We start from the raw sequence: 25,609 nt of genomic DNA, 5'->3' as shown, positions 1-25,609 counted from the left end.
TATCGATATAGCGTGTACGACGGGACGGGACGGGTACGAAATAATCCTCCTTTCGGTAACGGGTTGGTGGTCCTGAAAAGGACCGTTTGGGTTTGGTTGAAAACGAAACGAAACGAAACGAACCGTTGTCACTTAAGCACGTTCACCACGGATACGACGAGCAAGCTGGATGTCTTTCGGCATGATGGTGACGCGCTTCGCGTGGATGGCACACAGATTCGTGTCCTCGAACAGACCGACTAGATACGCTTCACACGCTTCCTGTAGCGCCATCACCGCCGAGCTCTGGAAACGCAGATCCGTCTTGAAGTCCTGTGCGATTTCACGCACCAATCGCTGGAAGGGCAACTTGCGGATCAGCAGCTCGGTCGACTTCTGGTAGCGACGGATTTCACGCAGAGCCACCGTTCCCGGTCGGTAGCGATGCGGCTTCTTCACTCCTCCGGTGGCCGGAGCACTCTTGCGGGCCGCCTTGGTGGCTAGCTGCTTGCGCGGCGCCTTTCCTCCGGTGGACTTACGGGCAGTTTGCTTGGTACGTGCCATCGTAGTTGATGTTGTTGATGCTGTTGACGTTGATCGGGTTCGACACGGGTCTGTTCACTTGTGGTGGTAATACAAAACTGGGCCGAACCGCGCCGTGAAACCGCGTTTATATAGTTTCGGGTCCCTCTTCGGGTGCTCACGATCGGGCGGGTCGGGTCAATAAAAACCGTGTTTCACTGCCGAAACCATCGCAGTTCGTCCCAGTTTTGTATTACGTTTTGTATTACAGTCTCGGTCGAACTTTTGACGAAGCAACACCTACCTAGTGGTCGTTCCAGCAAGCGAGCTGAAGAGTATTGAATACAATCTTTCCCATTTCATACAAGTGTGAGTGAGTTCAAGTGTATAACCAAGCGACAGTGCGAACAGGCTCAAACAAGAAACGCTCGGTCGGAGCAATCCGGCTTTTTGCGTTTTGCGCTTTGCGCTTTCGCTGGATGTGAAAACAAAGGGTTTTGACCCAACCAGTGTTGAAAAGTTCACCTCGATCGAATTTACCCGTGTTTCTCCCGCTTTCGTTAGAATTGTAGTGTTTTTTAATATTATTACTTAAGTACCGAATTATTCTATCGTAGTGCCCTATTGTAATTTTGTTATTTAGGTTAGTGTTAGTTTAGGCTAACCCGGCAACATGCCGGACCCTCCTACTAACAGGGGGGACCCCTCTACCCCTTCGGGTAGGGATAATACTCCTCCGGATTGGTTCGGATCCCTATCGGATGACTTCACGTTTTTAGTTCTAGAAGCAGCCGAAGGCGCTTCCCTACCTAAAAATCCATTCATTATCGGCAAGTCTCTGGAGAATTGTGCAGGTAAGTTAACGGAAGCAGGTAAGTGCCTCAATGGAGGAGAGCAGTATCTCCTGAAAATCCGGAACAAGAATCAATGCGCAAAGCTTCTATCCCTGAGAAAGCTTATCGATGGAACCTCCGTGCAAATAGCACACCACAAAACGCTCAACAGTATACAGTGTGTAATTTTCGCCCCTGAGCTCAAAGAGCTTAACGACGAGACCATCCTTTCGAACTTAAAAGAGCAGAACGTAACCTTTGTCAAAAGATTTACCCGTAAGGTAAATGAAAATTACGTTCCCACAAACTCCATACTACTTCGGATCACTGCTACCCGTGTCCCGAGCCACATCCGCGTCGGCCCGATTCAAATCGCTACCCGACCGTACTACCCTAAGCCGATGCAATGCTTCAATTGCTCCAGTTTTGGCCACACCAGACTGAGATGCAAAAACGGACACACTTGCTACACCTGCGGCTCCCCTGCACACGGAACCTGCACCGAGGAATTTTTGTGCAAAAACTGTAAGGGTAACCACAGTAGCTACTCACGGATTTGCCCCATATACCAAAATGAAACTGAAGTTATTAAATACAAAGTAGATCACAATGTCTCGTTCGGGGAAGCAAGAATAGCTGTTAAAAGCAATCTGCACAAAAGCACAGTGCAATCCCGGATTACCTACGCGCAAGCTACATCCAATCAAGTAATGGTAAACAATACATCCGCATTGGAAGCTGCACTAGCAGAAGCTAATAAAACTATCACAATCCTAACCTCCCAATTAAAGGAGATGAGTGCAAAAGTAGAGAAGCAACACCAACTTCTCAAAAAACTAATTACAAACAAAGAGGAACAAAAAGCCACAACCACAACCCCAACAAATAACTCCGTAACTCAAGGCCATGAAACCTCAATAAATACCTACAGCTCTGACCCAGACACTGAAAATGATTCCGACTCCGCTTCCCAACATGGCTCGGACGCCTCTATGTCCACGGTCGCTTCCGCAAACTCCCGGAAGAGAACGATTAGCAGCCCCTCCTCCGAAGAAGACCTCACCGCTATGAACAAGACCAACCCCTCGATTTACCTGAAAAATCCGACCGCCACATCGCCCCCGAAAACCAAAGCTCCAAAGAAAAAAAATAAGAAAAACTCCAAATAAACCCCCACTGACATCTCGGAAAAACACCACTATCTTATCAAACCTTTTTTCCCCAAATGGATCCAAATACGACCTTACCAAACGCAACCGCTACCTTTCTACTCTCCTGGAATATCCGTAGCTTGAAAAGCAATATTGACAACCTTAAAATCCTGATCAACAAGCACAACCCTACTGTCATCTCCCTCCAAGAAACGCTCTCTCCTTCTATCCCTCAATCTTTTCCACTGAACAAATATAACTGGTACACCTCCTTTTCCTCCTTAAATTCACACCAAAGCACAGCGATCGGAATTTCAAAAACCATACCGTCCTCTCCTTGCCAATTTCAATCCCCACTTCCCTTCTCCGCAGCCAAAATTAGCACCCCTTTTCCTGCCACCTTCGTCTCCATCTACCTTCCTCCAAATTCCCTTTCTAATGCAGACGTCCATGAACACCTTCCAAACCTTCTCTCTCAACTCCCTACCCCAACCTTCCTTACCGGGGACCTAAATGCCTCCCACGTGGATTGGGGCAATAGAAACACCAACTCCCGTGGAAGAATCATTAATGATATCTTTAATACAGCCAGTTACTCAACCTTCCAAAACGCAACTGCTACAAGATTCTGCTCCCGGACTGGTTCTGGCTCCACGCTGGACCATTTCGTTCTCCCCACCGACTCATATCAAAATTTCCAACTCACAATAGACTCCGACTCACATGGCAGTGACCACTACCCTCTTCTCATCTCCTCCCACTCTATACCTCCACCACCGCGCCTCAGGGCGAGGTGGAAATATGACACCGCCAATTGGGAAAAATTCCAATCCGAATTTCAAAAATTACTTCCCCGAAATAATCCGGTTAACGAAAAACAGCTCTGTGAGGCTATTCTGGAGGCAGCAAAGCGGTCCATAAAACTCACCAAGGGAACCCCAGGCCGCCGAAATGTGCCATGGTGGAACCAAGAGGTAGCGCTTGCTATTAAAAACCGTCGCAAGGCTCTCAGAATGCTCCGCAGAGCCAGTCAAAGAAACTTACCCGTGGATGAGCTAAGTGAAAGATACAAAATCCTAAACACAATAGCCAAAGACTTAGTAAAAGCCGAAAAAGACAAGTGTTGGGCAAGCTTTGTGGAAGATATTAACCCTACCATGTCAAGTGCCGAGCTGTGGAGAAGAGTTAGTATCCTATCAGGTAAGTATAAAAATCCGCATACCATTCACATTAAATCCAATGATTCCTTCCTCCCGGCGGAAGATACCCCGGAAGCTTTCGCCACCCATTTTGCCGAAATTTCCGCTTCTGAAAACTTCCCCACAAATTTCCTAAAACATAAAGCCAACACCGAACTTATTCCCCTACATTTCAACAGTGACCCAAACCTTCCGTACAATAAGCCTTTCACCCTATCTGAACTCCACTGGGCACTTAACAAGTGCAAAGGTAAGTCGGCCGGCCCTGATAATATTGGATACCCCCTTCTTAAAAATCTACCTCCTATTGGTAAGTACTCCCTGCTCTCCATATACAACAACATATGGTCATCTGGAACTATCCCTCCCCACTGGAAAAACAGTTTTATTGTACCGATCCCAAAGCCCGATAAACCACCCCATTCCATAGACAGCTACAGACCCATATCACTATTAAACTGCATAGGAAAGATTATGGAGAGGATGGTTAACCGTAGGTTGACCCAGGAGTTGGAAGACCGTGGACTCTTGGACCCCGGACAGCATGCTTTCCGAAGTGGCCTTGGTACGGAAACATACTTTGCCACACTCGAGGAACATCTATCGGAAGTTAAAAATGGACAACATATTGATCTCGCCATCATAGACCTTGCAAAAGCTTTCGACCGAACCTGGAGATACTCTATCTTAGAACAACTACAGAGATGGAGTTTTGGTGGTAACCTAACAAATTATCTCCAATCCTTCCTTTCGGAACGAACTTTCCAGGTTGTTATTGGGTCCAACTCCTCGGAAATTCACTCTCTCGAAAACGGGGTCCCACAGGGAGCCATCTTATCTCCTACTCTTTTCCTCATTAGTCTAGAATCCCTCTTCTCATCCATCCCTACGAACATCACTCCACTAGTCTATGCAGACGACGTCATACTCATTTCCAACCACTCCTCTCCATCCATATGCAGAAAAAACCTCCAAGCGGGAATGGACAAGGTGAAACAATGGGCCAGATGGACAGGTTTTGAGGTATCGCACGAGAAATGCAAAATCCTGCACATCTGCAATAGTTTCTTCCATCGCAAATTACCCATTCACTTTGGAACCAATGCTATCCCGGACGTCCCTCAAGCTAAGATACTTGGAGTTATTTTTGATAAAAAACTAACATTTAAACCTCACATTAATAGTTTAGCAAAAAATGCTAAACCTAAAATTAATCTTTTCAGGATGCTAGGCTCGGGAACCCATAGAGCTTCCCGTGCTACCCTAACTAAAATCATTAATAACTGGCTGTTGCCCAAACTCTTATATGGTATCGAAATTGTCTCGGTAGAATCAGAATTTTTCATTAAAAAAATCTCTCCTCTCTATCACGACGCCATCAGAGCCTCCTCTGGTGCGTTTAGAACCAGCCCTACCAATTCTCTTCTTTGCGAAAGCGGAACTCTCCCTCTAAAACACATTATCACCCACAAAATAGTTTCAGCAGCTGCCCGGATCCTAGAAAAAGGTATTAATGCAACCGCTTTTACAGCTAGAGCAAATAACGAATTAATTTCTCTTTCTGGTAATTCAATTCCAAATATTTCAAATCTAATTCATCTAAACTCCCGTGCTTGGTACCAACTTCCTCCAAAAATTGACTGGTCCATAAAAGATCAGCTAAAAGCTGGCTGCAATAGCTCCATTGCCTCCGCTACCTTCCTCAACTTAATCAATACCAAATACAGTAATCATCACCATATTTTCACCGACGGATCTGTCCTCAGTGAGGCAGCCGGCTGTGGTATCCACTCATCCATAGATAACTGTTCGATCAAACTCCCTGATTACACATCCATATTTACAGCCGAAGCTATAGCCCTGAATATAGCGCTAGAGGAAAGTATCCGCCCCGACATCCCCAACATCATCTTTTCCGACAGTGCCAGCGTCCTACAAGCACTTGAAAATGGTACTTGTAGAGATCCAATCATCCAATCCATTACAGAAATAGCCTCCTCTCATAGAACAAATAACATCCAGGTCACCCTCTGCTGGATCCCAGGACACGTAGGTATCCGCGGTAACGAGTTGGCTGATGAGCTGGCAAACATAGGCAGACGATCACCGCCATCTAATAACGATCTACTCTCAAAAAGAGACTTCAATACCCGGCTTACCGATTTGATTAAAAATTCATGGCAAAGAACATGGACTCAGCAGCAAACCACTTTTCTACGATACATTAAAACCGATATCTCACCGTGGAGGGACAACCAATGCAGTAAAGTGCAAAGGATCCTTACCCGGCTGAGAATCGGCCATACTAGGCTTACCCACTTACATAAAATAGAAAAATCTCCTCCTCCTCTCTGTCAGTTCTGCGGAGTCACAATCACCACTAAACATCTTCTTACCGACTGCCACGGCTACTCTACACAGAGAATTGCCTGCAACCTTTCAAACAATATCGATACCATTTTATCTCCTACAACGCAAAATGAAGTAAAACTAATCCAATTCCTAAAAATGTCTAATTTGATGCAAGAGATATAGTTTTGTTTTTTTACAGAAAAGAGGTGAAAGAAGCCTCCCGGCTCAAAACCTCTATAAATTATTAAATCATCATCGCAGTTCGTCGAAACCGTTCGTTCAGTTTGCATCGTGTCAACAACAACCAATTGTGTAAAGCAGCATCATCATGACCGGCCGCGGAAAAGGAGGCAAGGGACTGGGCAAAGGAGGTGCCAAGCGTCATCGCAAAGTGCTGCGTGATAACATCCAGGGAATCACGAAACCGGCCATCCGCCGTCTGGCTCGCCGTGGCGGTGTGAAGCGTATTTCCGGCCTGATCTACGAAGAAACTCGCGGTGTGCTGAAAGTGTTCCTCGAGAACGTGATCCGTGATGCCGTGACGTACACCGAGCACGCCAAGCGCAAGACCGTCACCGCCATGGACGTCGTGTACGCCCTGAAACGCCAGGGACGCACCCTGTACGGTTTCGGAGGCTTAGCTGCGCGAACAGCCCCCTTGTGTGACAAAAAAATCGGTCCTTTTCAGGACCACCAAAACTGTTCCGGAAAGATATATTTCCTGCTCATTCGTATCAAACTAAGCTTTTGTGGCTCTCCCGACGCCCCGGCACATTTACCGCCAAAAACGCCAGAGAAAACAAAGAAAAAATGCGACTCGACTACTCCTCTCCTTCTTACCCCATTCCCCATGCCCGAAACGATATCCGATGGAACGACACAGCGAGTGGTACGGTGTACCGCGCGTAGTGGTGGTGGTGGTAGTGGTGATGCGCGATACACTACCGGCGGTTCTGATTCTCGGATATGTGACCGATTCGTTTTTTAACACGACGACCCACTGAGAGTTCGTAGAAAGGCGCCGGTCTACCTCACGGGGCTCGGTGTGGCATACGGGGAAAAGAACGCTTTGGTCGTTTACATTGTTAAATTCCCTACCTGTAGAGCGCGTAGCGTTGGCCGTTTTTAACGCGATGATCAAAACCCATCATTTTTCATGGCCACCACCACCAACGCATGTGTTCGGGTAGAAATGAGCGGAAAAAGCTACATACCTGATATGAAGCAAAATGATTTGCCCCGTTTAACCTACCAAACTTGCGATGTTACTTCACACATTGAGACACATTGCTTGAGTTAATTTTAAACATTTCTTTCGTTGTTATCCAGCCACACTGTGAAATTACGTCCATTTTACCATTTAACTACTGAAACTGAACTGAAACCAACTGCCATGGGCACTGAATGTAGTGAAATAAACCTTTATCACACGATTTTGTCGCCCTGAAAAGGACGGTTTTTTGTGACGGTGAGATCTTCGGCGGGGTTTGTGAGCGCGACACGGTGCCGCGCGGCGGGGTGAGCACGAGAGAGCACGCCTTATGCCTTCTTTTCCGTCTTCTTCGGCAACAGCACGGCCTGAATGTTGGGCAGCACACCACCTTGGGCGATGGTCACACCGGAAAGCAGCTTGTTCAACTCTTCGTCGTTGCGGATGGCCAGCTGCAGATGGCGCGGGATGATGCGCGTCTTCTTGTTGTCACGGGCGGCGTTACCGGCCAACTCGAGCACTTCCGCGGCCAGATACTCCATCACGGCCGCCAGATACACCGGTGCGCCGGCACCGACGCGCTCGGCATAGTTACCCTTGCGCAGCAGACGATGAATACGGCCGACCGGGAACTGCAGACCGGCACGATTCGAGCGGGACTTTGCCTTTCCCTTCACTTTACCACCCTTGCCGCGTCCAGACATTTTCGATTGTTTAACGAGAGGGATACGTGGTGCTCACTCGAAGAGGTTCTCTTCCGAACTTTTTTTTTTTTTTTTTTTTTTTAGTTTTTAGAGATTTTGACCTATTCGGTCATTCATCTCTCTTGTCTTTAATCTTTTTGCTTTATAGTTTTAAACTAAATTGTTGATGTTGATGTTTGTTTGTATGTTTGTTTGTTTGTTTGTTTGTTTTTTTTTTTTTTTTTTTTTTTTTTTTTTTTTTTTTTTTTTTTTTTTTTTCCGTTTTAAATCTTGTTGTATAAATTTGTAGAATAGAGGAAGTTTAGAAGTTTGGTTTGGTTGGTTGGGTTGTTTGAGAGAATATTTACTATATCGTGTCCGATGTCCCATTGTGCTCTCTCATCGGAGTACCCAAAACAGTCAGCGAGGAGGTGTTTAACAGTTATTGTCACTCCACAATATTGGCAGAGTGGAGGTGAAGATCTATCGCAAAGGTAGCTGTGTGTGATGTTAGTGTGGCCGATGCGGAGTCTGGATAATACTTGTTGGTCTCTTGCGTTAAGTAAATCTTTCCATTTTATTGTGCTGGGTTTGATGCTGCGTAAAAACCGGGTGTTGATATCGTACCATGTATTTTGCCATTGGTCGGCGATCAGTTTCTGTACCCATCTAAGAGCGTCGGCTTTAGAAATCGAACCACTAACTGTATCTGGAAGAAGTCGCGCCTCATTTGCCAATCGGTCTGCTGCTTCATTTCCTTTGATCCCTGTATGGCTAGGAATCCAGCAATACGTAATTCTTTTTCCTTGCCGAAGCTCATCTAATTGTTGGATGTGTGGGTCAATAAGGTTTCCAGTTTCTAAAGCGGACAATACGCTGGCGCTGTCGCTGAAGATGATATTGGGTTTTTGAATAGTGGTTGCTTCTTCAGTTGCGATACATAAGGCTATTGCTTCTGCTGCGAAAATTGAGGTGTGTTGTGGTAGTTTTATAGAACAGCTGTCTATTGCTGAGTAAATGCCACATCCGGCATTATCCTGTAGAACTGAACCATCGGTGTAGATGTGAGTGTGATTTCGGTATCTTCGTTGTATTAGCCAGTGATGGTGTTGGATTGCTATTGCACTATTGCATCCGGCTTTAATTTTATCTTTGATGGACCAGTCTATGTTCGGAGGTGGTGTGTTCCATGGTCGAGAGTTGTTTCTGCAAAGCTTGGTGATGTGTGGAATGGATTGTCCGACAAGTGCCGTTAATGCTTCGTTAGCTCTTCTTATGAGGTTTTCTGCTTCAATGCCTCTTTCCAGTTGACGGACAGCTGCTGCTACTATTTTGTTGGTAATGATATGGGAAAATGGAAGGAGACCGGATTCGGAGAGGATGCTTTGGATGGGACTTGTTTTGAAAACACCTGAACAGAGTCGTATTGCTGTATTATACAAAGGAGTAATTAATTTTTCAAATCGTTCTCTCTCCAGACTAACGAACTCAACTCCATATAATAGTTTGGGAACAAGCCATGAGTTCAAGATTTGAAACATGGTAGAACGGGTAGCCCTATGCTTACCGCATCCTAACAATCTGAACAAGTTTAACCTCGTTTTGGAACTATTTTTGATATGTATACTGTGTTTGAAAAAGTTAAGGTTGGAGTCAACAATGATTCCGAGGATTTTTGCGGATCTAACGTTTGGAATATTGCAGTTGTTGAATTTAATGAGATTTAAACGCTGCCTGAAAACTGTGTTTGGAGCCCAAATACGAAGAATTTTGCATTTTTCGGGAGCTACCTCGAAGCCCGTCCAGCGACACCATTGTTGGACCTTGTCCATGCTGGCTTGGAGGTTTTTTCTGGTCTGTGTGGAGGTGTGTGCAGATGTGGTGAGAATCACATCATCAGCATAGAGGAAAAGCCGAGTGTGATCTGGTATGGACAGAATAAGTGATTCGATGCTGACAAGGAAGAGTGTTGGCGAGAGAATTGCACCTTGAGGAACCCCGTTTTCCAGAATATAACTGTCTGAGCAATCAGCTCCTACAGTCACCTGAAAACTTCTGTTAGATAAAAAATCTTTAATGAAGGCCGTCAGTCTACCCCCAAAGCCCCAACGGGCAAATTGGTCAAGTATCCCTTGGCGCCAGGTTCGGTCGAAGGCTTTCGATAAATCGACTATTGCACAATCTACAGGAAGGTTTAATGCTCTTCTATCTGTGATAAATTGCTCGAAAGTGGCAAAGTACGTTTCCGTGCCTCTGCCACTTCGAAACGCGTGTTGGTCCGGGGTGAGGAGTTTTCGGGATTCAAGTTCATGTGTGAGACGGCGGTTAACCATCCGCTCCATGACTTTACTGATGCAATTTAAAAGTGAGATGGGCCGGTAACTATCTGGGCTATGGGAGTTCTTATCAGGTTTTAAAATCGGAACGATAAGACTATTTTTCCAGTGGGCCGGAATTTCTCCTTTCCTCCAGATGTCGTTGTATATATTTAACAGGAATGATTTCCCAATATAGGGAAGGTTTTTCAAGAGTGGGTATCCAATACCATCAGGACCTGCGGAGCTTCCGGTGCACTTATTCAATGCCCATGAAAGTTCCGATAACGAAAACATTTTGTTATACTCTTCCTCTTCACAAGAAAGAAATTCAAGAGGAGAAAGTTCGGAAGCCAGTTTATGGGATCGGAATCTAGTTGGATAGTTTTCTGTAGAAGACGTGTCGTAGAATTGTTTGGCAAAAATGTTGGCAACTTCCTTGGGGTGTGTGAAATATTGTGCATTTTGTTTAAGAATGATAGAACTATTGGTTTTCTTTTTATTTCCAGACAAAGCGCGCACTCGTCTCCAAATTTCTTTGGTAGATAAGGCAGGATCTATCTCGGAAACAAATTTGTCGAATGAGTCTGTTTTAGCTGTGTATATCGCTTTTTTCGCCGTGCGATTAGCGGTTCGGTATTGTTCAGCAAGTATGGGGATTTGTGGGTTTCCGATGATTAAGCTTGCTTTTCGAAACTTTCTCAAAGCTTTTCTCCTGTTTTTTATTGCCAGCCCGACCGTTTGGTTCCACCAGGGAGCATATCGCTTTCCTGGGGTTCCTTTGGTTCGAGGGATGCTAACGGAGGCGGCGTTTTCGATAGCATAGCAAAGCTCCTCGGCATCAGGGGATTCGATATTGGATGTGAGAATAATAAATTCTGATTTATATTTGTCCCAATCTGCTTCAGTGTATTTCCAACGCGGACGAGTGCGTGGAATCGGAATATTGAGGTTGTGTTGAATGATAAGGGGAAAATGGTCGCTACCGTAGGCGTCGGTTTCCACCCTCAGCCCAACAGAAGCTACCATTACTGAAGGGACTATACAATGGTCTAAAACGGAACCAGTCCCTCTGGTTGGGCAAAAACGTGTGGAAGTGGAATTAAAAATGGGCTGTGTGTCCAAACAATTCAGGATGTTATTTAAAACTTCACCACGTCTGGTGGTTTTGGGGTTCCCCCATTGAACATGGCTTGCGTTTAAATCACCCATTAATATAGATGATGGTGAAATTTGAGAAGTTAGATCTGTAAAATGTTCTTCTATTTCTTGGTTGTTAAATTGTGTAGGTGAAAGGTATATGGATACTATTGTGGCTTCGATAGGAGCCTTAATGTTAATTGCAACAGTAGGAATGGGAGAAGATAGCGCGCATGTTGTAAAAGGAATGCTGTTGTGGACTCCAATGCAAACACTGTGATTTAAAATAGTGGAGGCTGGAGAGTGTGTCCATTTATACAAATTAAATGGATAATTATTGGGAATGTGTTGCTGAAAAGTTTCTTGTAAAGCTATGACTGTTGGATTGTATTTTATTAATAGCAATTTGAGGTTGTCTAAATTGTTCCTGATACCTCTTATATTCCAAGATATGGCGAATGGGTTTGTTGAATCCGTTATTCGGTTAGTTGAATCGAACATGAAAAAATAAAAAGGATTTCATAAAAAATTCAAAATAAAAAAAGAGGTAATACGATTGTTTTGATATACTGATTAAGGTGTTTTTGATCTGTTTTTTTTGTTTTTGTTGGTGGAAGGAGGGTTAGAGGAATTTGAGGAGGAGGATTGGGTTTCTGGTGAGGAGGCAGTAGTAGAAGTGCTAGAAATTTTACTGACTTTCGTTTCTCTTAGCTTGGTTTCTTCCTCGGATGAGCTGGAGCCGGTCTTCAGGGTACGTTTTCGAGGCGTTGTGCAGGTCGATGATGATGAATCCGTGTTGATAACTGTTTCAGTGTCGGTTTCCATGGTGTTTTGTTGCCGGAGTGTGTTTATTATGTTGTCCTGGATTTTCAGTTTCTTGTTGAGAGTTGCCATTATTTGGTTTAGATTTTGGATTTGCTCGTTAAGTTTGTTTACTGTGCTCGATAATTCCAAAATGATTTTATCTTTATCTGCTTGAGCTGTTCCAGTTATTTGTGCAAAAGTCTTGTTTTGTTGGTTGTTTGAGTGCGCTCCGATTACAGCTTTGCGAGCTTCGGTGTAGGACACCTGATAATCCGTTTTGTATATAATGATCTCCTCTTCCTTCTTGTAATATTCGCAGCTTCTGTCGAGCAATTTATGAGGACCCTTGCAGTGAAGACATTTCTTCTCCCTCTCACACTCCCCATGGGCCTTTGAACCACAGTTCAGGCAGATAGACTCTGCTTGGCATTTCGTTTTAGTGTGCCCGTACTTACCACAGTTGTGGCAGATCATGGGGCGGGAATAATATGGTCGTGTTTTCACTTGAAGAAAACCAAGCCGAATGTGTGTTGGAATTCTCGGGGCCTCAATTTTCAGTAAAAATGAGTTTGTGGGGATCAGATTATCGCCTACTTTCCGCCAAAAACGTCGAACACTCTTAACATTTTGTGCCTCTAGTTCCGTGAGAATTTCAGCGTCGGTTAATTCTTTCAGATCTGGGCTGAAAATGACACACTGTACGTAGTTGAGGGAGGAGTGCGGTGTTATTTCTATCGGTGTTCCGTCGATCAGTTTCTTCAGAGTTTGCAGCTTCTCAAATTGTGTGATGGATCTTGTTTTCAACAAGAATTTGCTACCGTTTTCAAAACTAGTACCGGGAAGGTTGAGTTGTCCAGCATGTTGAGTTAGGCTTTTGCTGACAATAAACGGATTTTTTGGTAGAGTGTGTCCCTCTTCTGCTTGCAACACCAGAAACTTAAGGTCTCCTCTCGTTCCATCCTTGTCCATCCATTCCGGCAGCTCTCTAGTCCTGCTGCCAGGATCGGGAGGAGGGTCTCTCCTAGGAGGGGAATTCCCCTCCATGACTACGGGCCAAACTCCACTGGCTCGGTTTAAACTTTACTATATACACCAAGAGTTTTATGTTCACCAACACCAAATAACTAAAAATTACTGCACAGTCGTAACTATTAAATAATTTCTATGTACACAAATTCTCAATATGTCCAAAAGTTATCTACAGCTACGAAACAAAACAAACACAAATATGTACACCCGTAATAGGAAAAAACCCAAAACTTTCCGTTGCCGAGCGAGACAAATATATTTTCAACAATCCTTCGCTTGCACTTGCTTTACCGGCTTTGGTCAAAAAACTTTCCACTCAGAGCGAGACGGATATATGTTCTGTGTCCTTATTCGCTGCGCTTCCGCTTGCGGTTAAGCTTGCGCTTGCGCCAAGCGCAAATTTTCTCTCCTGTTCTCTCTCTCTCTTGCGCTTGTAATTTTCGCTAACGTTCTTTCTTCAGCTTCCAAGTCTTAGAATGCACCACTGGCAAAGAAGATAATCCGAAGATTTCCGTATCTGATCTCGCACAATGAAAAAACACGTCTGGTCTCGACCGAGGTCAGAAGCTGAATGTGTTCTCTTCCGAACTATGCCGAAACGAACCTGAAACCGGGTTTATATAAACGTCGAGGTGTAGCGAAGCCAGCCAGCGAACTCGCCCGACGCTGAATAAAAGCCGAAGTGAGGGTCGAAAATCGCGTTAAAATTGAAGTGACGCTCAACGAGGAAACACGTTTCACGCACGTTAAACAATCGCAATGGCACCGAAAACCAGCGGAAAGGCAGCGAAGAAGTCTGGCAAGGCCCAGAAAAATATCTCCAAGTCGGACAAGAAGAAGAAGCGCAAGACCCGCAAGGAAAGCTACGCCATCTACATCTACAAGGTGCTGAAGCAAGTCCATCCGGACACTGGCATCTCGTCGAAGGCGATGAGCATCATGAACAGCTTCGTGAACGACATCTTCGAGCGCATCGCCGCCGAAGCGTCCCGGCTGGCGCACTACAACAAGCGTTCGACGATCACGTCACGCGAAATCCAGACCGCCGTCCGTCTGCTGCTTCCTGGTGAGCTGGCCAAGCACGCCGTGTCCGAGGGCACGAAGGCCGTCACCAAGTACACCAGCTCGAAGTAAGCTGGTTCGTCCGTGGTCGTCACAAACCACACCAACTCGTCGCATAACAACGGTCCTTTTCAGGACCACAAAATGTTTTCCAAACAAGAATCATTTCATTCCATTACATTCCATTCATCGAAGAGAAAGAAAAAACGACGAAGATCGACGAATAATAATGTGTTTGTGCTGTGCGTTGAAGAAACAGAACAAAAAGTGTGCCGAACCGTTTTCTAGTTTAACATCACCACTTCGTTGTGTTTTGGCGCACACATAGCCGCGCGTAACACAAGCGCGCGTAAATGAATTGAATGAACATTTTAAACCGTGGTTTTAAGAAAAAACCTAACGGTTAACTAACATTTAAAGCATTCCGTTATGCTTTCTATGGTTATGGCACAGCCAAAGGCAAAGCAATGTGTCATTTTTTGTTTCATCCAAGACATATATGTTCAACTTGGTTTAATATGGAACAGATTCTCTTTAACAACTCTTTAAACCCACCGCATGTAATTGCTCTATAACTTCAAATCACCGCTAACGGATGGGGTTGCCTGGTGGTTTGTAGACGTTAGCATATGTATTATGTTATGGTTTGTGTCACGGCTAGGTTATGGTTTGCATTTCTATCGTCATATGTTAGGTTTTGTTTTTATTTATCGTCATCTTCTTCTTCTTCTTCATCATCATAGATTATTATATTATATATAACAATATATATCATTATATATGGTTTGTATTGTTTTGATTGCATCTCATACCCCATATGTATCAGTCAGGGGTTCACCATTTATCATCATCATCATCATAGATATATATAAATATTATATATATCGATATAGCGTGTACGACGGGACGGGACGGGTACGAAATAATCCTCCTTTCGGTAACGGGTTGGTGGTCCTGAAAAGGACCGTTTGGGTTTGGTTGAAAACGAAACGAAACGAAACGAACCGTTGTCACTTAAGCACGTTCACCACGGATACGACGAGCAAGCTGGATGTCTTTCGGCATGATGGTGACGCGCTTCGCGTGGATGGCACACAGATTCGTGTCCTCGAACAGACCGACTAGATACGCTTCACTCGCTTCCTGTAGCGCCATCACCGCCGAGCTCTGGAAACGCAGATCCGTCTTGAAGTCCTGTGCGATTTCACGCACCAATCGCTGGAAGGGCAACTTGCGGATCAGCAGCTCGGTCGACTTCTGGTAGCGACGGATTTCACGCAGAGCCACCGTTCCCGGTCGGTAGCGATGCGGCTTCTTCACTCCTCCGGTGGCCGGAGCACTCTTGCGGGCCGCCTTGGTGGCTAGCTGCTTGCGCGGCGCCTTTCCTCCGGTGGACTTACGGGCAGTTTGCTTGGTACGTGCCATCGTAGTTGATGTTGTTGATGCTGTTGACGTTGATCGGGTTCGAACGGGTCTGCTCACTTGTGGTGGTAATACAAAACTGGGCCGAACCGCGATACGATACGATACATATTTCTTTTATTCACATTTTACACCTACATCGGTTTACAAAGAGTACTTAGGTCAGGATACAACGTACGATACGTTTTTCAAGACAGTAGAAGTTTTAGCAGTTGCTGAGTTTTGATCTGTATGGCTTCGAGCCTATACCTGTGGTAGTTGAGAGGTAATGCTATTTTTTTTTTTTTTTTTTTGTTTTTTTTTTTTTTTTTTTTTTTTTTTTTTTTTTTCGAACTTATAGACTAACGTAACACATAACGAACTAACTAAGTTAGGCCATGCTCAAAACACGGGCTAATGCACGGATGGTGCTATGTTCAGAGGTTGAGCACTTCTGTATCGTGGTTTCTTTGATTGTGTTAATTATTGTGTTCAGAGGTAGAACGCCTGCACGTTCGTAAATTGCAGCGTTAGATGTTAACCTATTTGTATTCAGTATTAACCGTAGAATTTTGTTTAGCGAGACCTGGATCTTGCTTCGATGAATCTGAGCACACGAACTCCACACTGGAACGGCATAAGTAACAACCGGCAGGAATACTTGTTTGTAGATGGCCAACTTGTTCTCAAGCGACAGCTTTGACCGCCGATTTATTAGGGGGTAGAGGCTCTTGACCATTGTACTGCACTTGTCTCTGATGAGTTTAGTATGGTCCCGGAAAATAAGCCTCTGGTCCAGAATTAGGCCCAAATATCCCACTCTCGGGGACCACTCTACAGGGACTCCACTCATTACCAAGCGACTATTTTGGGGAGGTTTTAGAAGAGTGGATCTGAGGCGATGAGGTATTATGATAGCCTGGGTTTTTGCTGGATTTACCCTGATCTTCCAGTCTCTCGTGTACAGGAGGAAAGCGTCAAGGTAGCGCTGAGCCGAGCTCCTCAGTTGGACAGCGGTTCTGCCCTTTACTGCTATGGCAGTGTCATCAGCAAATAGAAATATTTCCCCATTAGAGGGCATAGCTGGAAGGTCAGAGGTGTATAGGACGTATAGTAAAGGGGCCAACAAACTCCCCTGTGGCACACCGGCGGGAATGGAGTGTACACTTGAAAGTACAGAGTTCAGCGCCACTCTGAATGTCCTCTGACTTAAGTAGTTGTTGATAATTTTAACAATATACACTGGGAAACCAAAGGAAAATAGTTTGTGCACCAAGCCGTTGTGCCACACATTATCAAAGGCTTTTTCGATGTCAAGAAATGCAATGGCAGTTGACTTCGAGACACTTTTGTTAGTTTGAATATATCCCTTTAACCTCAGGAGTTGGAGGGTGGTGGAATGCCCTGGACGGAAGCCGAACTGAGATGAAGGAATGAGTTCCAGCTCCGTTACCCAATCCTGAAGTCGATCGAGGACAATTCTTTCAAAAAGTTTGCCTAAGGCGCAAAGCAGGCTGATTGGACGATAGCTTACTGGAATTGTGGGATCTTTACCGGGTTTAAGTATCGGCACTACCTTTGCTGCCTTCCAAGCACCGGGAAAGTAGCCAAGCTCGAGGCACCGATTGAAGATGGTGGTAATTAAGGTAAGAGCTTTGATTTGTAGTTTTTTGATCAAGATGTTAAATAGCCCGTCCGGCCCGGGAGCCTTCATATTTTTTGCCCGTTTAAGTGCTTGGCATACATTTCCAATGGTCACTTTTTCCTCTCGCGGGACCGAGAAGTCAGTTGCCTCAAGCCGCGCCAGAGTGGAGCCTACGCTTGATTCAAATGGGCTGACAGCGTCAGCTCCCAAAAGATGAGCGCTGGCAAACTGTAAAGCGAGAGCCTCGCACTTCTCAGCCGGAGCGACCAACAACTGCCCGGCATGTTTTAATGGGGGGATAGGCTTGGGTTTTCTCTTTAGAACCTTGGTAACTTTCCAGAAGGGTGATGTGAAAGGGCCAAAGCTCTGTATGGTTCTAGCAAAATTTGCATTTCGAATGCGATCCACCCTGTCGGAGATGATTCTAGCCAAAACTGCCGCTTGAGTTTTATAATATTGAATGCCAGTATTCTGGTATGATCGTCTAAAACTGTTACGTTGCCGGATTAATGTTAAGGTGTGGGAGTCGATGTGCACAAACTCACCGCTGACAGGCCTTGTTCTGACACAAACATCCTCTGCTGCTTTGATGGATCGCTCCAGGTTGTTGACTGCTTGGTCAATGTCCTCGATGGTGTTGATGTGGACTGGACCGATATCGTTGTCCACCAGCCTGCCGAAGCGAACCCAGTCGACATTATGGTAGTCCCTGCGCTGGCGAACTGGAGCACGACGAGCACCGATGTTGAGCTCCGTAACCACCGGAAAGTGGTCGGAGCACAGCTCGTCCAGCGTAACGGGTTTCATGATCTCCATGTTGGTCAGAAATATGTCGAGAGTGCTCGCAGAACCGCTCGATGATATGAAGGTGGGCACGTCAGGAAATTCCACGATGAAGTCTCCCCGTTGCGTAAGCTCGAAGAGGCAATCCCCGTTGAGGTTCCCACGGGTGTTGTTCCATAGACGATGGCGTGCGTTCAGGTCGCCGCCGAGAACAAATCTGGAACTACCCCGAGTGATGATGCTCAGGTCACGTTTGTAGGTGGCGTCGGATCCCCGACCTCGCGAAGCCTGTGATGGACAGTAGGCGGCGATGAGCCGGATGACCCCAGAGGATGAGTGGAGCTCCACACCGATTGCCTCAATTAGTGATGTTTTGAGGTGTGGCAGCTGAGTGAAGTGTAAGCCTCGTCTGATGGCAATAGCTACACCTCCACCTCGACCGGCGTTGGGATGGCGATCCAATCGAAGAAATATGTGGTGCGGCAGCGAGAAGTTGATGTTCGGTCTCAGCTGGGTTTCGGTGATGAATGCGACGTCGATGGCCTGCTGGTGAAGAAAATCCACAAGTGGGATTTTCTTCGATCTTACCGAGCAGGCATTCCAGTTCACAATGCGAATGGTGTTATCCATAGCGAATAACGAACTCGCCCAAGGCTGTGACTTGCTCAGTACGGGAGCGACATGCACCTAGTCGCTGCACCATCTCCATGAAGATCTGCATCAAAGCCGCAGAGTTGTATAGCGGGGCTTCCGGCTGGCCTGGATTTGGATATTCGGAATCACAGGATGGAGCAGATTTTAACTTAGTAGCATACTGGAGGCCAGGTGGTAAGGTTGGAGCGACGACTGGATCCGACGATTCCACGAAGGCGTTGGATGTCGTTTTGGCTGTTACCGGTAACGAAGGGAACGTTGCAGCTGTCACTGGTGGTGGAGGCGGAGAAGCAGGTCGATCCGGAGAACGCTTGCTGAATTTAGCTTTAGCAGCTGATAGGGCCTTCTGCCGAATTCGAGTGTAGATGACTCGCTGCGGACACTCCGCATCGTTGGCCATATGCTCTCCTCCACAGTTGGCGCATTTTGGGCTGGTCTGATTAGGGCAGTCAGCCATGGTGTGCTCCTGCGAACAGGAGGCACATTTTTGCCTCATGTTGCAATGACGGGCTCCGTGACCGAAGCCTTGGCATCTGAGACACTGCGTGAGTCGACGCCGTCCCCGATTTCGATAAGCCTCCCAGCGCACGCGGACGTAGTTAATCACTCGGAGTGATTTAAGGGCCGCCATGGAACAAGATCCATTTTTGAAGTGGATCAGGTACAGACATGATCCGTGCGCTGCGTCAGCTCCTTCATGCTTCCGTTTGATACGGAAGATGTCAGTGGGACACAGTCCGTAGGTGTCTCGCAGCTCCGCTAAAATTTCCGCATGGTCCATAAGCGGTAGACCGCGGAGGACCGCTTTGAATGGACGATCATGCGGGTTGTCGTGCGTATAGAATTCTGCGTTTTGTGCATGCAGATATTTGAGTACCGAATCAAAATTTTCATTTGATTTCGTCCAGATTTTGGTTCCCATAGCGGTGCATTGGAACTCGATTCCCGCTGTCGGCTTCAGATCGGCCCGAAGTTGGGCGAAGGTAGGGAGCTTAACCACAACCGGTGGAAAACGAGATCTCGGTTTGGATGAGCTGTTCGTACTCACTCCTTCGGGTATGCTCACAACCTCGGGTGCGGCGTTGGTAGGTGAGTGACGGCGGGTGCCACCCTTGTACGACACTTCCACGAATTCACCCGCCAGGTCGTCGGGTGTATCGCCTTCCATGTTAGGATTATCAGCCTCCTCCAGCTCGATGACGCGTATTTTGTCAACGACAGGATCGGGAGGGCTGTTATTCGTCTCCCCTTTCTTCCGTTTACCCATCTCTTACTACCACTTTCACACGGTTCTTTATTGGTTTACACTTGCACTTGCGAATCACGATGAAACACGTCTTGTTCGGTCAAAGGTTTGACACCGACCTATCGGGCTGGCGGCCGAACCGCGCCGTGAAACCGCGTTTATATAGTTTCGGGTCCCTCTTCGGGTGCTCACGATCGGGCAGGTCGGGTCAATAAAAACCGTGTTTCACTGCCGAAACCATCGCAGTTCGTCGAAACCGTTCGTTCAGTTTGCATCGTGTCAACAACAACCAATTGTGTAAAGCAGCATCATCATGACCGGCCGCGGAAAAGGAGGCAAGGGACTGGGCAAAGGAGGTGCCAAGCGTCATCGCAAAGTGCTGCGTGATAACATCCAGGGAATCACGAAACCGGCCATCCGCCGTCTGGCTCGCCGTGGCGGTGTGAAGCGTATTTCCGGCCTGATCTACGAAGAAACTCGCGGTGTGCTGAAAGTGTTCCTCGAGAACGTGATCCGTGATGCCGTGACGTACACCGAGCACGCCAAGCGCAAGACCGTCACCGCCATGGACGTCGTGTACGCCCTGAAACGCCAGGGACGCACCCTGTACGGTTTCGGAGGCTAAGCTGCGCGAACAGCCCCCTTGTGTGACAAAAAAATCGGTCCTTTTCAGGACCACCAAAACTGTTCCGGAAAGATATATTTCCTGCTCATTCGTATCAAACTAAGCTTTTGTGGCTCTCCCGACGCCCCGGCACATTTACCGCCAAAAACGCCAGAGAAAACAAAGAAAAAATGCGACTCGACTACTCCTCTCCTTCTTACCCCATTCCCCATGCCCGAAACGATATCCGATGGAACGACACAGCGAGTGGTACGGTGTACCGCGCGTAGTGGTGGTGGTGGTAGTGGTGATGCGCGATACACTACCGGCGGTTCTGATTCTCGGATATGTGACCGATTCGTTTTTTAACACGACGACCCACTGAGAGTTCGTAGAAAGGCGCCGGTCTACCTCACGGGGCTCGGTGTGGCATACGGGGAAAAGAACGCTTTGGTCGTTTACATTGTTAAATTCCCTACCTGTAGAGCGCGTAGCGTTGGCCGTTTCTAACGCGATGATCAAAACCCATCACTTTTCATGGCCACCACCACCAACGCATGTGTTCGGGTAGAAATGAGCGAAAAAAGCTACATACCTGATATGAAGCAAAATGGTTTGCCCCGTTTAACCTACCAAACTTGCGATGTTACTTCACACATTGAGACACATTGCTTGAGTTAATTTTAAACATTTCTTTCGTTGTTCTCCAGCCACACTGTGAAATTACGTCCATTTAACCATTTAACTACTGAAACTGAACTGAAACCAACTGGCATCGGCACTGAATGTAGTGAAATAAACCTTTATCACACGATTTTGTCGCCCTGAAAAGGACGGTTTTTTGTGACGGTGAGATCTTCGGCGGGGTTTGTGAGCGCGACACGGTGCCGCGCGGCGGGGTGAGCACGAGAGAGCACGCCTTATGCCTTCTTTTCCGTCTTCTTCGGCAACAGCACGGCCTGAATGTTGGGCAGCACACCACCTTGGGCGATGGTCACACCGGAAAGCAGCTTGTTCAACTCTTCGTCGTTGCGGATGGCCAGCTGCAGATGGCGCGGGATGATGCGCGTCTTCTTGTTGTCACGGGCGGCGTTACCGGCCAACTCGAGCACTTCCGCGGCCAGATACTCCATCACGGCCGCCAGATACACCGGTGCGCCGGCACCGACGCGCTCGGCATAGTTACCCTTGCGCAGCAGACGATGAATACGGCCGACCGGGAACTGCAGACCGGCACGATTCGAGCGGGACTTTGCCTTTCCCTTCACTTTACCACCCTTGCCGCGTCCAGACATTTTCGATTGTTTAACGAGAGGGATACGTGGTGCTCACTCGAAGAGGTTCTCTTCCGAACTATGCCGAAACGAGTAGTAGTAGTAGTAAAATTTCTTTTATTGATTTGTATAATTCATTACATTTTGGTGTTTTGCGAGATTTAGCGATCGCACGCTTTTCATTCGCTACATGAGAATTTTGCCTAAGAGGCAGTTTGATTTTGCATAAGTTTTCAGGTGTTATGCCAATGGCAATGGGAGTATTAACCTTAATCTAATCTTAACCTATTCCTAACCTAATATTAACCTATTATTAACCTACTATTTACACCAAGCCTCTAATCAGTTCATGGGGTGAGGCTTGCATGGTGGATCTCAGTCGATCCGTTACTTCAAATGCTATTACGTCTAGCGCTTTCGTGTCTGTTACATTATAAAGCTCCTCTAGACGCGTTCTAGGAGGAGCATTTAATATTAGTACAAGAAATCTATTCAGTGCCGTTTGTACGCGTTTCAGGTTAGTGGCGGCACAGGAGCTCCAAACTGAGATTGCATATGTGGCCGCAGGCAGAACAATTTGTTTGTAGACCGCAATTTTGTTCTGTTTGTGCAGGGTCGATTTCCGATTTATCAGCGGGTACAGCAGCTTAAGCAAAACTGCAATACGGTTCGCAAGTTGGCGCGTGTGGTGGTGGAATAGAAGCCGATTGTCGATCGTGACGCCCAAGTACCGAACCGACTGCTGCCATGGTACTGGTGTTGAGCCCACTTTGAGACGGGATTGCTCCGGAGGTTGCAGCAGGTTTTTCCTTAGACGATACGGGATGACCATCGCTTGCGTCTTCTCGTTGTTAAGCTTTATCTTCCAGCTTGCGGCGTATTGCTGGAAGATGTCGAGAGCCCGTTGTGCGCTGTTTCTTAGCTCTGCTGGAGTGCGACCCTTGGTGGTGATGGCAGTGTCATCAGCGTAGAGGTATATTTCCGAAACCCTTGGTAACTCTGGAAGATCCGCCGTAAACAGAGTGTACAGCAAGGGGCCCAGGATGCTGCCCTGTGGGACGCCTGCCGCGATGTTGGTTGGGCTGGATGACACTGATCCCAGGGTCACCCGGAAGGTTCGTTGCCGCAGGTAGTTGCTGACCAGCTTTACAAGATATAGAGGAAGCCGGAAGGAGAGCATTTTGTGCACAAGCCCATCATGCCAAACGCTGTCGAAAGCCTTCTCCACATCCAGCATGACGACCGCAGTGGACTTACCGACCCTCTTGTTCTTTTCAATGTTGGTTTTTAGCCTCAGGAGTTGATGTGCTGTTGAGTGTCCTGATCTAAAGCCGAACTGCTGAGGAGGCAATATTTGGAGATCTTCCATCGCTTCTCGAAGCCTCCAACATATTAGCCTCTCAAAAAGCTTTCCAAGAATGCTCAGCAGGCTGATAGGGCGATAGCTGGAGGCCCTCGTTGGATCTTTGCCAGGTTTCAGTATAGGTTTCACCTTTGCCGTCTTCCAACTCTGCGGATAGTGTTGCAGTTCGAGGCAGCAGTTTACGATGTTCGTGAGGAGGGAGAGGGCTCGGAGTCGGAGATGTTTGAGAAGGATGCCCAGAATGCCATCAAAGCCAGGGGCTTTCATGTTCCTCATCATCCTTAGGGCATGACACACCTCCTCGACGGTGGTGCGATCCTCTGGTGGCAGGGTTGGCTGTTCAGAGTTAACTCTGGCCACTGATGAAGCCACCTCGGCCTCATGAGGGCTGGACATACTAAGGCCAATCCGATGAGCATCCTCGAAGTGTTGGGCGAGGGCACCAGTCTTCTCCGTAGGAGTAAGTAAAACTGCGTTGTCAGCTGCGAGTAGTGGAGGAATCGGCCTGGGTTTAGTGCGGAGGGTCTTAGCTACTTTCCAGAAAGCGTTGGCGTTGGGATGGAGTCGCCGCACCATGCGCTCAAAGTTTTTGTTCCTGATTTTCTCGACACGATCCTGGATGATGCGGGAAAGTTGAGCTGCCTGCTGTTTACAAAGCTGATCCCCGGTGCGCTGGTATTGACGCCGCAGCATGTTTCGACGGGAGATGAGATGTCGAGTGTGATCGTCTAGGACAATTACCTCTCCCCGTGCGGACACCTCTGGAACACACTCCGCCTCTGCCGAACGGATAGCCTCCACCACGTTCGTTATAGCTGATTCAATAGAAGCTGGAGACAGTGAAATCTCGGTGGTGGTGATTTGCTGGTCAACCAGTCTTCCAAAGCGGGCCCAGTCGACACAGTGGTAGTTTTTCCTCCTAACAGGCGGAGCTCTGCTGGCGTCAAGGTGAACCTTCGTTAGGACAGGGAAATGATCCGAGGTTAGCTCATCCAGGGTTGTGGGTTTGGAGATCTGCAGGTTGGTTAGGAACAGATCTAAAATTGAAGGGAAGCCACGGCTGGGAATAACGGTAGGTTCATCAGGATGTTCAATGATGAACTGTCCATGCTGTGCGACCTCTGCCAAGATGTTTCCATTTTTATTTTGGCGCCTATTTCCCCACAAGCGATGACGGGCGTTCAGGTCCCCTCCGATAACCGAGCGGAAATTGTTGCAGGCGATGATGTTAATGTCGCGACGAAAAACCGCATCCAGATCACCCGTGCACTGTCGAGGGCAGTACACAGATATAATGCGCAGTTCCCCGGAGCTGGTAAAGACCTTAATGCCGACTGCTTCAATGATGGTGGTATTGAAGTGCGGAAGCAACTGATGTTTGATGCCTCGACGTACAACGATGGCTACCCCGCCACCACGTGCTCCGACTCTATCAAGGCGGTGGATGGAGTATTCATCGATGTAGAAGCTGATGTCTGGCTTCAGATGGGTCTCCACGATGAGCGCGATGTCGATGCGATGTAGTTTTAGGAAATCGGCCAGTTGAATCTTTTTAGCCCTCACGGACTGGGCGTTCCATGTGACTACTCGCAGATTACCCATTGAGCATCAGCAGTTCTCCGATAACGGCGAGTTGATCTGCCTTATTGCGGCAAAGGCGGATTTTTGCCAACATTTTTGTGAAGATGCTAAAAAGCTCTTCCATCGTGAACAGTTCACCTTCCGGAGCAGGAGCGGGTGTATCCGAGGCGTTTCTAGCGTTGGCTAGCCGCTGTGCCAAGGTGATGGAGCCAGGTGTAGGAAGCCAAGGCGACGCGGTACTGCTTGGAGCAGAGGGCGGCGTCACTGTGGAAACCGATGTCACTGGGGCTGTGGCTTGTGGCTTACTTGTAGTCTGGCGCTGAGCAGGAGTCTGCGGATGCTGGTGTTTTTGGCGGTTTTTCCTTGCCAGGTTTCTTACTTCCACATATTTAGCACGTTGTGGGCAGTCAGGATGGTCGGCTCGGTGGGTTCCCATACAGTTTGAGCACTTCACCTCTTGCTGTTCATCCATTGCAGGGCAGGTATCAGTAGTGTGTTGTCCAGCACACTTAACACATCGTGGATTGATTTTGCAGTGGCGTGTACCATGTCCAAACTGCTGGCACTGTTGACACTGGGTAGGACCTTTTTTGCCTCCACGATAGGCCTCCCATCTCACAATAACCTGCTGGATGGATCTGACCGCCTCTAGTGTCTTCAGGGAGCAGGTCCCACGTTTAAGGTGTACGAGGTACAACCTTGAATGGATGCCCTCAGCACGTCTTTTCATCTCAAAAGCCTCGATGACTTCAAGCTGGTATCTTGAGCGGAGTTCCTCG

The 25,609-nt window shown here is 47.2% G+C and overlaps 5 protein-coding genes across 5 annotated transcripts; 2 read left to right on the top strand and 3 right to left on the bottom strand.

The window, feature by feature from the left end:
• Nucleotides 1-132: 132 nt before the first annotated feature.
• LOC131288002 (histone H3.1) lies at nucleotides 133-543 on the bottom strand. The gene has a single exon (XM_058317097.1). The coding sequence runs from the start codon at nucleotides 541-543 to the stop codon at nucleotides 133-135; it is 411 nt and encodes a 136-aa protein (XP_058173080.1).
• A 7,032-nt stretch (nucleotides 544-7,575) lies between these two features.
• Nucleotides 7,576-7,953, bottom strand: LOC131288006 (histone H2A). The gene has a single exon (XM_058317102.1). It carries the CDS (start codon nucleotides 7,948-7,950, stop codon nucleotides 7,576-7,578), a length of 375 nt encoding a protein of 124 aa, XP_058173085.1. The 5' UTR covers nucleotides 7,951-7,953.
• Nucleotides 7,954-13,976: 6,023 nt separating this feature from the next.
• LOC131289350 (histone H2B) lies at nucleotides 13,977-14,351 on the top strand. The gene has a single exon (XM_058318586.1). It carries the CDS (start codon nucleotides 13,977-13,979, stop codon nucleotides 14,349-14,351), a length of 375 nt encoding a protein of 124 aa, XP_058174569.1.
• Nucleotides 14,352-20,321: 5,970 nt separating this feature from the next.
• LOC131289353 (histone H4) lies at nucleotides 20,322-20,633 on the top strand. The gene has a single exon (XM_058318588.1). The coding sequence runs from the start codon at nucleotides 20,322-20,324 to the stop codon at nucleotides 20,631-20,633; it is 312 nt and encodes a 103-aa protein (XP_058174571.1).
• Nucleotides 20,634-21,532: 899 nt separating this feature from the next.
• LOC131289349 (histone H2A) lies at nucleotides 21,533-21,907 on the bottom strand. The gene has a single exon (XM_058318585.1). It carries the CDS (start codon nucleotides 21,905-21,907, stop codon nucleotides 21,533-21,535), a length of 375 nt encoding a protein of 124 aa, XP_058174568.1.
• Between the last annotated feature and the right edge of the window lie 3,702 nt (nucleotides 21,908-25,609).

Source organism: Anopheles ziemanni, chromosome 3, assembly GCF_943734765.1.
Source record: "Anopheles ziemanni chromosome 3, idAnoZiCoDA_A2_x.2, whole genome shotgun sequence".
Lineage (NCBI taxonomy): Eukaryota > Metazoa > Arthropoda > Insecta > Diptera > Culicidae > Anopheles > Anopheles ziemanni.
The sequence above is the reverse complement of the archived record's forward strand: the minus strand, read 5'-3'. Positions and strand labels throughout refer to the sequence as shown.

Excerpts from the sequence above, each read along its gene's own strand:
- LOC131288002 (XM_058317097.1), bottom strand. The coding sequence starts at position 543 with ATGGCACGTACCAAGCAAACTGCCCGTAAGTCCACCGGAGGAAAGGCG.
- LOC131288006 (XM_058317102.1), bottom strand. The coding sequence starts at position 7,950 with ATGTCTGGACGCGGCAAGGGTGGTAAAGTGAAGGGAAAGGCAAAGTCC.
- LOC131289350 (XM_058318586.1), top strand. The coding sequence starts at position 13,977 with ATGGCACCGAAAACCAGCGGAAAGGCAGCGAAGAAGTCTGGCAAGGCC.
- LOC131289353 (XM_058318588.1), top strand. The coding sequence starts at position 20,322 with ATGACCGGCCGCGGAAAAGGAGGCAAGGGACTGGGCAAAGGAGGTGCC.
- LOC131289349 (XM_058318585.1), bottom strand. The coding sequence starts at position 21,907 with ATGTCTGGACGCGGCAAGGGTGGTAAAGTGAAGGGAAAGGCAAAGTCC.